General features: G+C 26.3%; 4 protein-coding genes across 4 annotated transcripts; 3 read left to right on the top strand and 1 right to left on the bottom strand.

Moving 5' to 3' along the window:
* Positions 1 to 625: 625 nt before the first annotated feature.
* Positions 626 to 1,885, top strand: VNE69_03113 (serine palmitoyltransferase 1 (LCB1); the record flags this gene model as incomplete). Its single annotated transcript, XM_065472965.1, has 1 exon — positions 626 to 1,885. The coding sequence occupies one exon, from the start codon at positions 626 to 628 to the stop codon at positions 1,883 to 1,885; it is 1,260 nt and encodes a 419-aa protein (XP_065329037.1).
* A 4,872-nt stretch (positions 1,886 to 6,757) lies between these two features.
* On the bottom strand, positions 6,758 to 7,201 carry VNE69_03112 (uncharacterized protein; the record flags this gene model as incomplete). The annotated part of the gene is made up of 1 exon (XM_065472964.1): positions 6,758 to 7,201. One exon carries the CDS (start codon positions 7,199 to 7,201, stop codon positions 6,758 to 6,760), a length of 444 nt encoding a protein of 147 aa, XP_065329036.1.
* A 3,922-nt stretch (positions 7,202 to 11,123) lies between these two features.
* On the top strand, positions 11,124 to 11,882 carry VNE69_03111 (uncharacterized protein; the record flags this gene model as incomplete). Its single annotated transcript, XM_065472963.1, has 1 exon — positions 11,124 to 11,882. One exon carries the CDS (start codon positions 11,124 to 11,126, stop codon positions 11,880 to 11,882), a length of 759 nt encoding a protein of 252 aa, XP_065329035.1.
* Positions 11,883 to 12,760: 878 nt separating this feature from the next.
* Positions 12,761 to 13,960, top strand: VNE69_03110 (DNA polymerase delta small subunit (DPOD2); the record flags this gene model as incomplete). Its single annotated transcript, XM_065472962.1, has 1 exon — positions 12,761 to 13,960. The coding sequence occupies one exon, from the start codon at positions 12,761 to 12,763 to the stop codon at positions 13,958 to 13,960; it is 1,200 nt and encodes a 399-aa protein (XP_065329034.1).
* Positions 13,961 to 14,319: the final 359 nt, after the last annotated feature.

Here is a 14,319-nt window from a genome sequence, read left to right as displayed (position 1 = left end):
CGCTTTGAGGTCACTCTAAACGCGATTTGAGGTAAAAATGGAAAGTGTTCTCCTGGAGCCAAAGTCCGATGGATACGGCGAACTTGTTAACAGGCAAGTTATATGAAGGTATTTTATGTAAATAATAATCACAAAGTGTTAGTTGGATAAAGGAGACATCCGAATTTCTTTGTTCTCTATGCGAGGGCTCGCCCTATATTTTACTTGCAAAAAATAGAGTGCAAGTTTCTTGTAAATATAGCATTTGTAATTTTATATTAAAGTCAAATCGAGACATAACACATATTTGTTAATTTATTTATAAGTTAAACAGGATAAAAAATTATAAAGACGCTAGGTTAGTATAGAAATAAAGTTAAGAAACTATAGAATAAAATAAAAAGATGTTGCAAATTCAAAAAAAAATATAAGCAAATTCATATCATATTTTAGTTCTAAAATGTGTCTAAGTCATCCACACATTTTGAGGCATGGCGTCAAAATGTCAATGTACAAGTCATGCTGAAAATTTTGATCTATAGGAAATTAAGCTTTTATACTTTTTTTTTGTGATTAAAATTTGACATATTCATGACTCAATAAAACAAACTTAAATTATTTAATAATTTTTAAATAAGGCCCTGAAATGATCATAGAAATATTTCTAAAGAGAGTCTTTGGTGATCCAGTAGAGACTACTAAGTTTATTCTGGAACTTTTTTTAATTTATGTGATCATAAGATTCAGACACAAAGTAAAAAAACCCACAATCGAGTTACCTGAAAAAATAAGGATGAAATTAATAAAAGATTTTAAACCTTCAGAATTGCTAGAAAATCCTCCTGGGGATTTTCTAGTAGAAAAAAAATATTCTAAAAAATTTTTAAACTTGGCGAGCTACGACTGCTTCCAAATAGGAAATTTATTGAAGGACGAATCTAAAGAAATAATAAATTCATATGGTATAGGCACATGTGGACCCCCTACATTTTATGGTACACTAGATTGCCATTTATCATTACAAGATAAAATATCAGAAATATTAGGGACAGGAGATTCGCTTCTATATTCTAATTCTTACACTTGTGTACACAGTGTCATTTCATGTTTCTCTACGAAAAGTGACTATATTTTCTACCCTAAAAATGCAAATGAAGCAATAATTCGAGGTATAAATTTATCAAAATCTAAATGTTACGAATTTGATAATTTAGAAACATTAGAAAATCTCTTAAAATTATATTTTAATAAAAAAGTAAATAATTTCGTAATTATTGAAGGGTTATCAAAAAATGAAGGGGAAATTATTAATTTGAAAAAAATATTAGAATTTAAAGAAAAATATAACTTTAAAATTATTTTAGATGAATCATTAAGTATTCCTTTTTTAGATATGAGAGGTGTATGCGGATATTTTAATGTACCATCAAAATTAATAGAAATAAGAATAGGCTCATTTTCTTATGGATTCTCATCCTGTGGGGGATTTTTCACCGGAGATAAACTTCTTACTGATTATCAAAGACTAAATAGTTCAAGTTATGTATTTTCTGCATCTTTACCTGGGGTCTTATCAAATTTCAATAGACTTGTTTTTGACATGAAATTTGATTATCTTCGTATTCGAAGAAAAATCAAGATTTTTCATAAAAATTTCAAATCTGAAAAATACGAAATTATTTCAAACATAAAATCGCCAATAATTTTGATACGCTTAAAAAGCGAAAAATCAAAAAAAGCGAATTTGTCCATTTTTCATAAAATAATTGAAGATTTGCATGGTCAAAATATTTATGTGGGTCTAAATTTAAATCCAATGCCGACTTTAATGATAGGAATAAAATTAGAACAAAAAAATGTAAAAAAGTTAGCTATAAAAATATTAGAAATATGTGAAAAATATTAAAAAATAATAAACTTTATTGTGTAGAGAATTTTAAAGGGAATCTTATTAAATTTATTACTTTCAAAATTTTAATTTTTAAAAAATTTTCTTGGTGTATCATTTGAAGCAAATGAAATAAAACAGCAAGTTTTTGTTTATTTGGATTATCAAGTAAATCATTTAGGCATATTTCAAGTATTGAGGTTAAATCTTCATTTTCTAATATTTTAGTTTTCAAAACGGCCAAGTTTTTCATTTTAACGGTAAAAAATAAAAGAACTTAGTTTTTTATTAAAGCATAAAAAATATTGGTAACGAAAAATAACAATTTTTCAAATTCTCTTTTTTAGCAAGGGACAAAGAAAACCGAATAGGGTCCAGAACACAGAAGTATGCTTATGTCTAGTTTCTAAAACTTTAGAAGCAGTATTTGTGAGTACCGAAGCTAGTGAAGAAAAGGCCCCAAAGGGGTTTCAATATCATAAATAGATATTATAAAAAATCGTCAGAAAAACTTAGTTTAGCCAAATCGAATGTGTGTACAGGAAAAAAGAATCTTTTAGGTCTGAGGATGATATTTGAAACTCTATCCCCTATTTTAAACAGTAGAGAATAACGCTAGATCTTTCCCCCGTAACATGTCTAGATGACAATGATACAGCCCTAAATAGAAAAATGGACCATAAATTGCGAGTAAATCCTTGGCAACTAAAAAGTTGGCTACTTTCAAAGACAAATTGAAACTTATGAAAAAGCTTGAGCTTTCGAAGGTCTTTAAAATGAATTCAAAAAGATATTGAGTGAACTTAATATGTTAATCTTTTAAAACGAGATAGATCCTTGACTATTACTTTTTAATAATAGAAAAGCTATATGGTAAAGAAAGCTAAAGATGGTTGACCGAGGCAGAATATTGACGCTATGATAAAAACTTTAAGCTCTATAAAGCAATTTCTAAGAAACTTCAATGTCCCAAGGAGAATACTCAAAATACCAAATTAAAAAATTTAGAGCGCAACGATCTTAACCAAACTTGTTTTTTCTCCAAAGGGGCCCTTATAGAGAAACAAATACAAAAAATCAGTTTATTGTATGAAAATCTTTGGCACTTTTGATATTTGAATATATTGCATATCTTTTTCGCCATTTATTCCCTTAAAAATGAGGGATAGTCTTACTTCTATTAATCACCTTTCTGGATTTTTATATTGAAGATATGATATAATCATTCAATTCAATTGGCTTTTTCTTCAAATTGTGAGCAAAGCCTTTAACATAAAAAATAACGCAGTGTTATCGTTGATTAATTTGACTCGTTTTGGATAAAATTTTTGTCATCAGTTGTACATGTCGATTTAATTTCAATGAAAAATTATAGAATTTTTCATTATAGATTTGATTCAATTCTTATATTCAATCTTCGTACATTTATTGCTATAACTAACACGAACAAACTTAAGCGGCGTCATAAGTTTCCGGTGGATATTTGACTAATTTTCTTCACAATACCTGTTTCATCGGCCCAAGTCCCTCCTTAATTCTCCCATTTTAAGTGTTTGTTATTTTCTTTCTCATTTATTCGTAATTTTTTTCTTGCCCTAAAGACACTGGATACTTACAATAAGAATTTTTGTTTAGATTTTATTTACACATTTTTTAGTTTATGAGCACAGAATATGCAAATAATTATGTATAGATTTACGAAGAAAAGAATATAAAGTTTTGTCGAAAACTCTATTTGAATCTACAGATCCTGTCTTATTCCTCATTTAAACCAAGAACAGTAAAAGACAATTTTCCCGGGGCAATACAATTCCCACTAACCATTTACACATTGTATTAAGGTTTTAATATATTTTCATCCTTTTTTCCTGATGTTATCGAGAATATTTTCGACATATTTAAGTAGATAAAGACATACTACAAGTGTAATAATCTCTTATACTCCATTTATAATCAAAATATATATATATCTTAAGGAATATAAAATACATGAACTATAAACTTCTTAGTAAAATTTCGACTTCTGGGTAAATTATTCACAAAAAATATTTCTCACTTTACAGTCTGACTCGGAATTCAGAAGATAATAAATAACAATAGTAAAGCTCCAGCCGTTGCGCTAGTATTAATTCAACCCGATCTAACCAATAAAATAAGACAGACCGGTTCTTAAACTTCATTAGTTTTATAACCAACAACTTAAATACCCTTTGATAATGAGGAACAAGATTACATTTATAATTTGAGAAGTAATCAAAATATTTTTTAATAAATATTTGTAAAATAATATCATTAGATAGTATTCAATTTTTATATTAAAATTTAAAACTATACATCATTCCTTTACAACATTTTCAAAAAAAATCCACCTGGATGATAATTCCGGTGCTTGGTTCTATTAAAGGATTTTTAAACTTAAAATCACAATGTTTATTGATTGCAATGGCCTCAGACTTGTTACCTGTATGTTAAACATCTTTATGCTGACAACAAAATTCCACACTAAAATAATGCATATAATGTAGAAAGTAGAGGATTGCTAATAACAGATATTGACTGCAAGACCAGTCTAAAAAGCGAAGAGCGCGCTTTAATCAATATAACATCATTAAGAATCATGACAAATTAAGACTGTAAGGGTCGGGCCAAGAAGGCCTACGAACCCCGTAGATCTTAAACACTTGAAATGTATTAACAAGATTTTTTTACATAATTTTTAACTTATTTCAGAATAAACTGTCTTAATGCCACGTTGAGAATATAACATGGTCGGAGACAATGTTAGATAAGATGATTGAAAAGGGGTTGTGTACAAGGTAACTGTCGAACCCACTTTGTGTAAGCTGTGTATATATCCTAAGAAAAGAAAAAAAAAGTCAATTTTTTTCAACTTAGAAATCTGTACTCATAAAGTCTATGTAAAATATAATTTTTTATTTATTAACGATCTTAAACTTTTCATAGATAATAAACTTGTAACTTTTAACGATAAAACAAAAGTTCTTCTATCCTGTATTTATAAATGAACAGAGGCAAAGTGCCACGAACTAAACATAATATGCAGTATTACTATTAGGCCATTACGAATACAAAGATCACGGAACAGCTAAAGTTGGTTTAAGTCATATCAAAAATGTGACTTTAGGAAAAAAAACTAAATTTACATGGAGTTGAAGGTTGCTAAAGATTAATTTCATGGTAAAGCATTATTGCGAGCATCAATGAATACGCATTATCAGTAATAAACCTCCATTTAGTGTACCAAATTTTAAGCCAAAAAATTTCAAAAATTGGCATTTTTGAGTGCAGCAGAAACCGATTAAGTACATAATAAACATATGGAAAGCTCGTAGAAAGGCTATACATAGTAAAGTTTGGAATGAATAGGTCTTGTACGTTTTAAGTTTAAGATAAAGAACACGCTTTATCTGCCTATAAATCATTTTATGGCCTAAAAAAAGATTGTAGACGAGTATTGAAATCGAAGTAGATGTGGCAAGAAAATCTAAAATGGTTATATAAAAAACCTTTTGAGAATTAATTAGTGCTTTTTAGGAAAGGTGATCCATAATATTCTTACAAAACCTAAGAATTAGACTTTAAAGTAAAAATTAAGCCCGAGATTTACGAAAAGAAGTTAAAATTATTAAAAAAATTGTAGTATCAGAAAATTTTATATAAAACTGTCAAATTAAACAATTTATATAGAAAATATTGTGTAAACAAAATAAATACTGCCTCCAGTGGATCTTACAAGAAAACCTTAGTCGATTTGACGAACAAGCTTGATTAAATATTGGGTTTTGATTATATAAAAAGATATAACAAAGTATTTAAAGAATTTGTTTCTTACTATGTATTAAATAGAGATTTTTAGAGCCAAAGAATATATCAAGCACGTGGATCTATAGATCATAAAAAAGATCGTGGAGATTATGAATAAATACTAAGATATCTACAAATATAAAAGTATCTTAAAATAAGTCTGATATTCTTGTGTTTGACAACTAAATCTAAAAATTTTATATTTGACGTTGGAATAATTGTCCTACTATAGTTGAAAATAAAATATAAATAAAAATTATCTTAAAGTAAATGAATCGAAATGCATAAAATAAGCACGGGATGTGATAATCCTCTTATAATGATATGTGACAAAATATTGAAGAAAGTACATCAGGGTGCCGAAATTTTACATTTCTTCAGCAAAATATTAAGTTAACTGTGCTGAAAAAGACTTTAAAGTTCATATCTTGGATCTACAACGAAGATATGAACATTAAAATTCAACAAGGGAATAACTGGCGAAATATTTTGTAACAGGCAAAAATGTCAATATTAATACACGATGTGTCTAGAAGGGATTGTTTCTGACAATACAAAACTGAAAAAAAATAAATTATATCGCAGAAATAACAAACGAGGAAAATCAGTATCTCATGAGCGATATCAAGACGATTTTTACTGCAATTTCTAAAATACAAAATGACACTGCCCGAAAACCCCCATTATTTTATGTCTAAAATTAATAAATAGGAAATCATATAAACAAATCTAAATCACAATGAAAAATTATTGAACGTTTTAATTATGAATTCATATAAATGTCGTTTTTTTTGTAAAACTGGTATCAATTTTATTATATAAAAAAACAAATGATTATATTATAAATGAAACTAATACAAGGTGAATGATTTATAACGCGTTAAAAAAAATGTGCACAATAATTTAACTTTAAAATTGATCAAATATACAGTTTTTAGAGGTTCATATAAAAACATATTCAATTGTAAGATAAAAAACAATATTTTTTGTTCATATGGATCATTTTTAATACATGTAAATATTTTTCATTTAAAAATTGTATATCAAATTTATTTTTTGTCTAATTTATCCTCTTTTTATTTTATCTCTAATATTTTTTATTTTCTCTTCATTTTCTTGTTTTTCTTTATTTTTCATTTTATATCTTTTAATTTGTTCTTTTTTATTATTTTTTCTGATATTATATTTTGTCTTATTTTCTTCTTTTTTATTATTAGTTTTGTACACTGGTTTTAATGTCTTAAATATTTTTATATGTGAAGTTGTCAAATCCACCTTTGATGTATCTTGTTCTATGCCGAATGCACATTTTACACCAGCGTTATGTTTGAAACATAACGCATATTTATGGAATAAGTAACTATCATTATCTCTCAAAAAATTCTTTATCTCGTTTATGTAGAGTGGGTTATTATTTAAATATTGTTGTAATTCGGAAATGAGAATAGTATTTGACACATTTTTGTATTTTCCAGAAATAAACAGATCTTCTAATTCATTCTTTAACATAAAAGGGGGAAAATCGGAAAATTAAAAATGTAAAAATTTTTATTTTTCAGTGAAATTATTTATTTTATATAAAACATGTTTATGTTTCGATTAAATGCCTTTGTCTATATAGTTTTTTAGAATCGTACGATTCTCTATTTTATCTTAAACGGAAATACGTCGAGATTACTCTTTCAAGATGAGTTAATTAATTTTTTTGGCTGTAGTTAGAAAAAAAAATAGTACAAAGAACAAGAATGAGCAACTAGTAAAGACAAGAGTAGCAACTATGAAAGTAACATTATATCTCACAACAATCAAAAAAAAGTGACAGTTTGTTAAAACAGAAGAAGTTGTGTAAAAAACATATAAGTAGCTCTTTAATTTCAAAATATAAAGATTTGTAATCAAAAAAAAGTCCGAAGATCATATCAAAATCTTTTGAGGAAGCTGTAACATGATTACGATTTCAAGAAGAAATTTAAAAAAGAACGAAGCATGATGGGAACAAAAATTACGAACAACTAATGTTTTATAATAAGAATGTTTTTTAACAACAAAATGCAATTTAAATAATGTTCTTTGTAATAGTCTTCTTTATAAATCTAATATGACTTAATTTTTATAAATTTTTTTTTGTAGGTATAAACAATTTTAGAGTGTTTATTATTTTTCAACTGCGCCATAACTATCGGGATTTCTTTCTAACATTTCCTTAATTTAATGATCTTTTAATGAATCTTTTTGATATAAAAGTTAAGGTTAAATTTATGTCTCATGTTTATACTTACAGTAATAACACGATTAAAATTGAAATTTTATATTTTATATAAATATTTTTGTCAATACCTACATTCTTGTTTTCCATCTCCTCTATTGACAATGTTTTTAAATACTTTTAGTAGGTCACCAAGTCTGTCAATTTGAAAAAAAAGAATGAAAAATATCTGACGGCTAAAAATTATTATTCTTTCTTACTCTTCCTTTTGGGAAATGGTCGGGGGCAGTAATTACCTAACAGCTATCTTTGGTGGGGTTATGATATTACGCACCTCTCATTAAGAGAGGTTGCTAAGTACAAGTCATTAATTCTGCCAAACGTGGTTAATTGAGGGATAAAATGCATAAATAACATCGAAAATATGTCCATGATGCAATTGTAAAGCCAAATGGAAACTTATATCGAATAAAAAAAATTTAAAGAAGTAAAAGAACGACTTAATATTTTTCAAATTAAAATATCAGCATATAGACAGCACGACTGGCAAATTATTTAACTTAGATTATATTCATTTACATTCAAGACAAGATATGTACGAGTCTATATAAAATTACCACACTATTAATAAATTAATAACAATAAATTTTTTATTTTTGAAATGCTAAAAACCAAATTGAATTGTTTTATTAAATAATTTTACGAAAACAATTTCGGCTTTTAAAGGTCTATTGGAATAAATAATTTGACAAAATGGTGAAAGTAAATTATTTCAGCTTTAACAACTTCGAATGGCGGGATTTTAAAAATTGAATTTTATTTTAAAAAATATTCATGTATTGCATGATATTAAAAAATTTACTTATTAAATTTCAGAAGAATCTAAATCTATAGGAGATTTTTTTTGGTAAATCTTTCGAGATGCTTGTAGATTGTATTTACTCGCATTCCCTTAACTTGTATTCACTGGCTATAAACAATTTAAATAGCATTAGGTTAGTAGCAATTAAATTGGGGTTTGAAGCCTGGAAAACAAATACATAAAAATTCACTGAACTTAATCTTGTTTTTTTTTATATATCGGCGTTGTGTGTATTATATTGCACTCTATGTGCATATTTTTTATGGAAAAAATTAAATATATGTAAAGTTATTAGAATATTAAAGCCGAAAAACTTAGTAGCATATACGTGATTTATAATATTAATATTTGGTCATTTTATCTATATAAAACAAAAACATGCTTTATTTATGCAAGATTCCCTCCATTATGATTTAATAATTCTTCTACTAATCATTATATATCGTAAGACAGATAAGTCACCACCAATTTATTCAATATTTAAAAAAATCATTTTTTTTTCCAGTAAACATCTTTCCAAATTGTGATGTATTTATAATTAAAAATTTATTTTATAATATTTGTGAGCATACACAAGGAGTGATATAAATGAATAATATTAGACAAACAAAGAGGAAAAAATTAGCAAAACAAGTGTGATCACATAGAATAATCAGATAAAAGGGCAAACATCGTAATTTTGCAATAAATCGCTAACTTTTTTGTAGTAAACCACACTGTGTTATTCTGCCATTTTATATTCGTTTATCATTTCAATATCGATAAAACATACAAACAAGATGCATATAGGTATAGCTTCATTATAAAAAAAATACTTTCCAAATTCCCATTATAGAATATTTTTTGGCTAAAGAGAACTATAGGTAATAATTTTTGAACTAGGGTTTTTTGTTTTTGCCCTTTTTTCAAAAATAAAGGAAAGAAAATTTTGAGGAAGGAACAAAATTAACAAGTAGAATAAAAGATTTTTTAAAGCAGCAAAGACTAAGATGAAGAATTTTTTTTGGAGCATAGACCTAATCAAATATGGTTTTGCACTATTGACTGATCTGTTTCTATTAGCAAATGAATTTATTAGTGTTCGCCAATTCCCTTTATGGTATTGGTATGAACTTCCGCGATTGGGTCTTTAAAGTGTAATGTATGGTTAACCATATGGTGTTGGCTAAATAAAGTATCTAAAGAATTATAGGCTCTTCACATATCACTATGTATGATACTTTTTGTGTTTACATATTCCATGAAAAGTGTTATTAGAGTTTTATATCATTTTTTTACCAATTGTAATAAAAGATCTATAATCCGGTCAATAATTACAAACACCAAAATTCTTTTACTAGCTTGTCTCGGTAGTTTAAATTTTTTCCTAACTTTGTTTCATCAATTAATACTATTATATCTTTTATGTCTATAATGTTTATTATATACAAATACTTATGTAAATGTTTATTTCTTTTAGTTTTTTTTAAACTGAGAATAGATTTTTCGAACAACCTAAAATTTGACATATACACTTACTCGGATGCCCAAGAATCCACATATTGAAAGTTTAACGTTAGTAAATGATCAAGTTTGGAATTACTTAAGAAAGTATCATGCCAATAAAAATTGTCTTTTTACATTTCTTCCAAGTAGAAATAAGTAAATATTTCTTTTACCTATTATACGCATTTTACCTTAACATTTTCCACAAAATTTATTTTTTTTTTGTGTTATCAATTCATTATAGATAAGTTCTAATTCTTTCCTTTATTTTTTAAGATGAGGCAACAAAAAAAACTCTGGTTCAAAAATAATTACCTACAGTTCTCGAGTCCATTTTTTTAATAATGAGTTATTATTTTATAATATTTCAAATGAAAATAAGAAAATTGTAAAATCATCAAATGCATTGCTTTTACTAATGTGTGATATTAAAATTACCTACATTTAAAAATAAATTTTTATTTAATGTTTTATTTTATGATGAGAATACAACTATTTCTTCGCAATTTACTAAAAATAAAATTACAAAAATCTTTTTGACCCCCATGAGTTTGTTAGTAAATTTTTTTATATTCGCCATAAATTTTGTCGAAGCAAGCGAAGAAGATTTAAATCCTCTTCACAAGCATTTCGAAATCAAAAATGATGATTTTTGTCATTTATATGATGGCCAACCTGACAACGGACCTTCTTTAGAGCGTTTACGAGAGTATGGTATGTTGATATGGAGAGTAATAACAGAAAATGAGATCTTTAAAAAAATGATACAAAATAATATCGAATTCATGGAATCAATATACAAACATTTTGCAATAAAAAATGTGTATTTAGACAGAATCCTTCAAGTATTTAATAAAAAAGATGTCGACATAGATTTAATGGATAGTATCACGCGTATAGAATATAACTTTGCAACAAATATGGCATTTGTTGCAAAAGAAGTTTATGAAATGTATGTTTCTTGTTATAAGAATGTTACTGATACAGTAATATCTCTTTTTGAAAGTTTAGAAGATTTTATTAATAAGAATATTTGTTTTAAACGGATTGGGCCAAAGAATTATCCGAAAGTTATCATTAAAGTGTGTAAAAAATATATTCAGTATTTTGAGAGATGCAAATATAACAAATTGGGCCCTTTTTACGATAGGTCAGAAATCTATGCCATATTACAAGACAATAAGAAGGATGTATCAAGTGCAATATGTTACAACGAAACTTATGAATTTCAAGACGATGAGATTCCTGATTATAGCAATATGACAGATTTTTGCAATAAAGAGAACAACAAAGAACCTCTAATTCAAGATCTTATGACAAAAATATGCAAGCATGAAGAAATGAAAACTTTTAATAAAACTTTAGACATCAAAGGAGGTTTTAACGGCGTTAGTACTAAAAACCTTGACATGTCTGAAAATGAGGCCGAATTTGCTAATATTGGAAATAAACTATCAATATATAGTGAACAAAATGCGCATTATGGAATAATAATTTTTGTCATTTTTATTCTTATTTTTATTGGCGGGGTTGTTTTTTATATATACAACCCGCGTAACAAAAAAAAAGACCTGATCAATTTGCTTATTATAAGTTATCGGAACCAAATGACATCAACATTAGAATATAACAATTAAATTTTATATTGATCTTTATTATAATAAAATAAAATTAGGATAATTTTTAATAGTTCAAATTTTTTATTATATTACATCACAATATTAGATGCATAAATTTATATAAAAACATTATTAAAATAAGTATTATTTTGTATTAATTGTGTTGTAAAAGAAAATGAATTAAGACAAAGAGCTCTTTTTTTGTATACATTAACCTATTACCTCATATTGGAAAATTCCTTCACTATACTTATTAAATTTGGTCTTTTCTTTATATATTATCAATCGCAAAAAAATAGTATTTTTTAAAAATAGCTTGAGACCCGAACTAAGCAGCTATATCATTATAAAACTTACAAAAAAAAACAAAAGGTAAAAAACGATGTACGTACAATTTTTTAAGTAATTAAAAAGAACTTGTAAAATTTGACGAAGTAAAACAATAGTCTTGAGGAAAATATCAAAATAATTCTTCAAACATTTGTTGATTTTGATATGACAAATTATCCACAACATGTTGAATGCATGGCAAAATATGGCAGTAAAGACTATTTTCAAATGCAGATTATAGTGGGCGTTCATTTTTATGCGATGTTGCCGCTCCGTAATTAATCTACTATTGCACAACGATTATATCTATTGTATATCTTTCCTGAAGAACTATGATGATGAACATGACGAATTTTATTGTAACCGAATTAATATTTGCACGGCAGGAGTCACTACAGAGCAAAATCATTGAAGTAAGATAAGTAAATAGAATGTCATAATATTATTTGGATAGAACACAAAATCCGTGTTCTTTGATTCATATGTAAGGTTTCTCCCTGCCTCATACTTGCATGATATTTTTTTGCTTCTTAAATTTTCAATAATTTTATTTATGTGAACCCCAAATGCCAGATTTTTTTCAAGACTTTACAAAGCAATACAATGCCACATATAAAATAAGATTAAATACATTGAGATCTCTCATTAATACATCAGAGCCCATAGACATATGTAATAGAATTCATGATATTAACATTCAATCTGGAAAATGTCTTATTAAAGGAATATTATTTATTTCCAGTGACTTAAAGACTACAATATTTGATAGGTTAAATACAAACGAAAAGAAATTGGAATTTAAGAGATCGACTTACATTTCAAATGACGTGAAATATTTTGTAGAAGATGAAACTGGAAGAATAGAAATAGTTATAAGCAAAAACAATGATAATTTTTTATGTACAGGAATGATTCTTGGTTTTGTTGGAATTATGAAAAGTAACAAATTTGAAGTCGAAAATTTTATTTTTCCTGACAAAAATATTAAAGAAAATAAAAATATAAAAAACGAAAAAAATAATAAAGTGGCCTTTTTGTCGGGGTTAGAAATTTCTAAAAATAATAACAATTTAACTTCTTTTAAAGTTATCACAGATTTCTTGCTTATGCAAGAAATCAAAGAACTTTTTCTTATAGGAAACTTATTTTTAGACGATTTTGAAATTTTTAAAAAATGTATAGAAAGTTCTAATATAAACATTACAATAATACCAGAATATTCTGACTTCGGTTGTCTTTCTTACCCATTGCTTCCAGTACATAAAAATTTATTTAAAAAATCAATTATTTCTTACAGTAATCCATGTATCTTTGATTTTCATAACAAAACATTGTCTGTCACGTCTCATGAAATTATCAAAGATTTATTGAAATATTTAAATCAAGACATCAAAAATTTACAAACTGAGGCTGACGGATATCGAATGCACTTAAATGAAAAAGCAATAGACGAAACACATGCACACTTACAAGAATTTAATAAAAACAATATTCTTAAAGTTGTAAGAGGAATATTAGATTGTAGACTTCTTTGTCCTAATGGTCCCGATACCTTAGTAATTTCTCCATATAATAAAGAAGAAGTTTTTCTTATTGATAAGTTTATAGATTTTTTTATTATTCCTAATTGTGAAGAATTTATATTTGAAAAAGATGAAGTCTCTGGCTGCCGTGTAATTTCAATACCTAATTTTAAAAAAACAAACAAAGTTTTAGTAGTTGATTTGGAAGACGAAGACTATGAATTTATAGAATTTACAAATTAAAAAAATTCTTGATAATTTTTTAAGTCAAATACGAAGTTCTCGATTTATATTACATAAATAAATAAATTTTTTATATTACAAACTTATTTGGGAACTTAAGTTTTTTGTTGGCAATTCGCTGCTTATTTTTTTAAGTTTCGACGTTAAATCCTCAATCTGCCTCTGTCCCAATATTCAACTTTAGAATTTATTTATGATATTTCCATATTAAAAAAAATTATTTTTTAAAAAATTTTTTTTTGGGAAGGCTTCGTCTATATCTTTTTTCTTTATTTTTTTTAGACAATAAAACTATTATTCGCTTTTGATTTGCTCATTTCTCCCTTTTCTCCATTTGGTACAGATCTAAAAATCATCTA

The sequence above is a fragment of the Vairimorpha necatrix genome, chromosome 3 (assembly GCF_036630325.1).
Source record: "Vairimorpha necatrix chromosome 3, complete sequence".
In the NCBI taxonomy this organism is placed as follows: Eukaryota; Fungi; Microsporidia; family Nosematidae; genus Vairimorpha; species Vairimorpha necatrix.
Note: the sequence above shows the minus strand (reverse complement) of the source record. Positions and strands in the feature narration are given on the sequence as shown.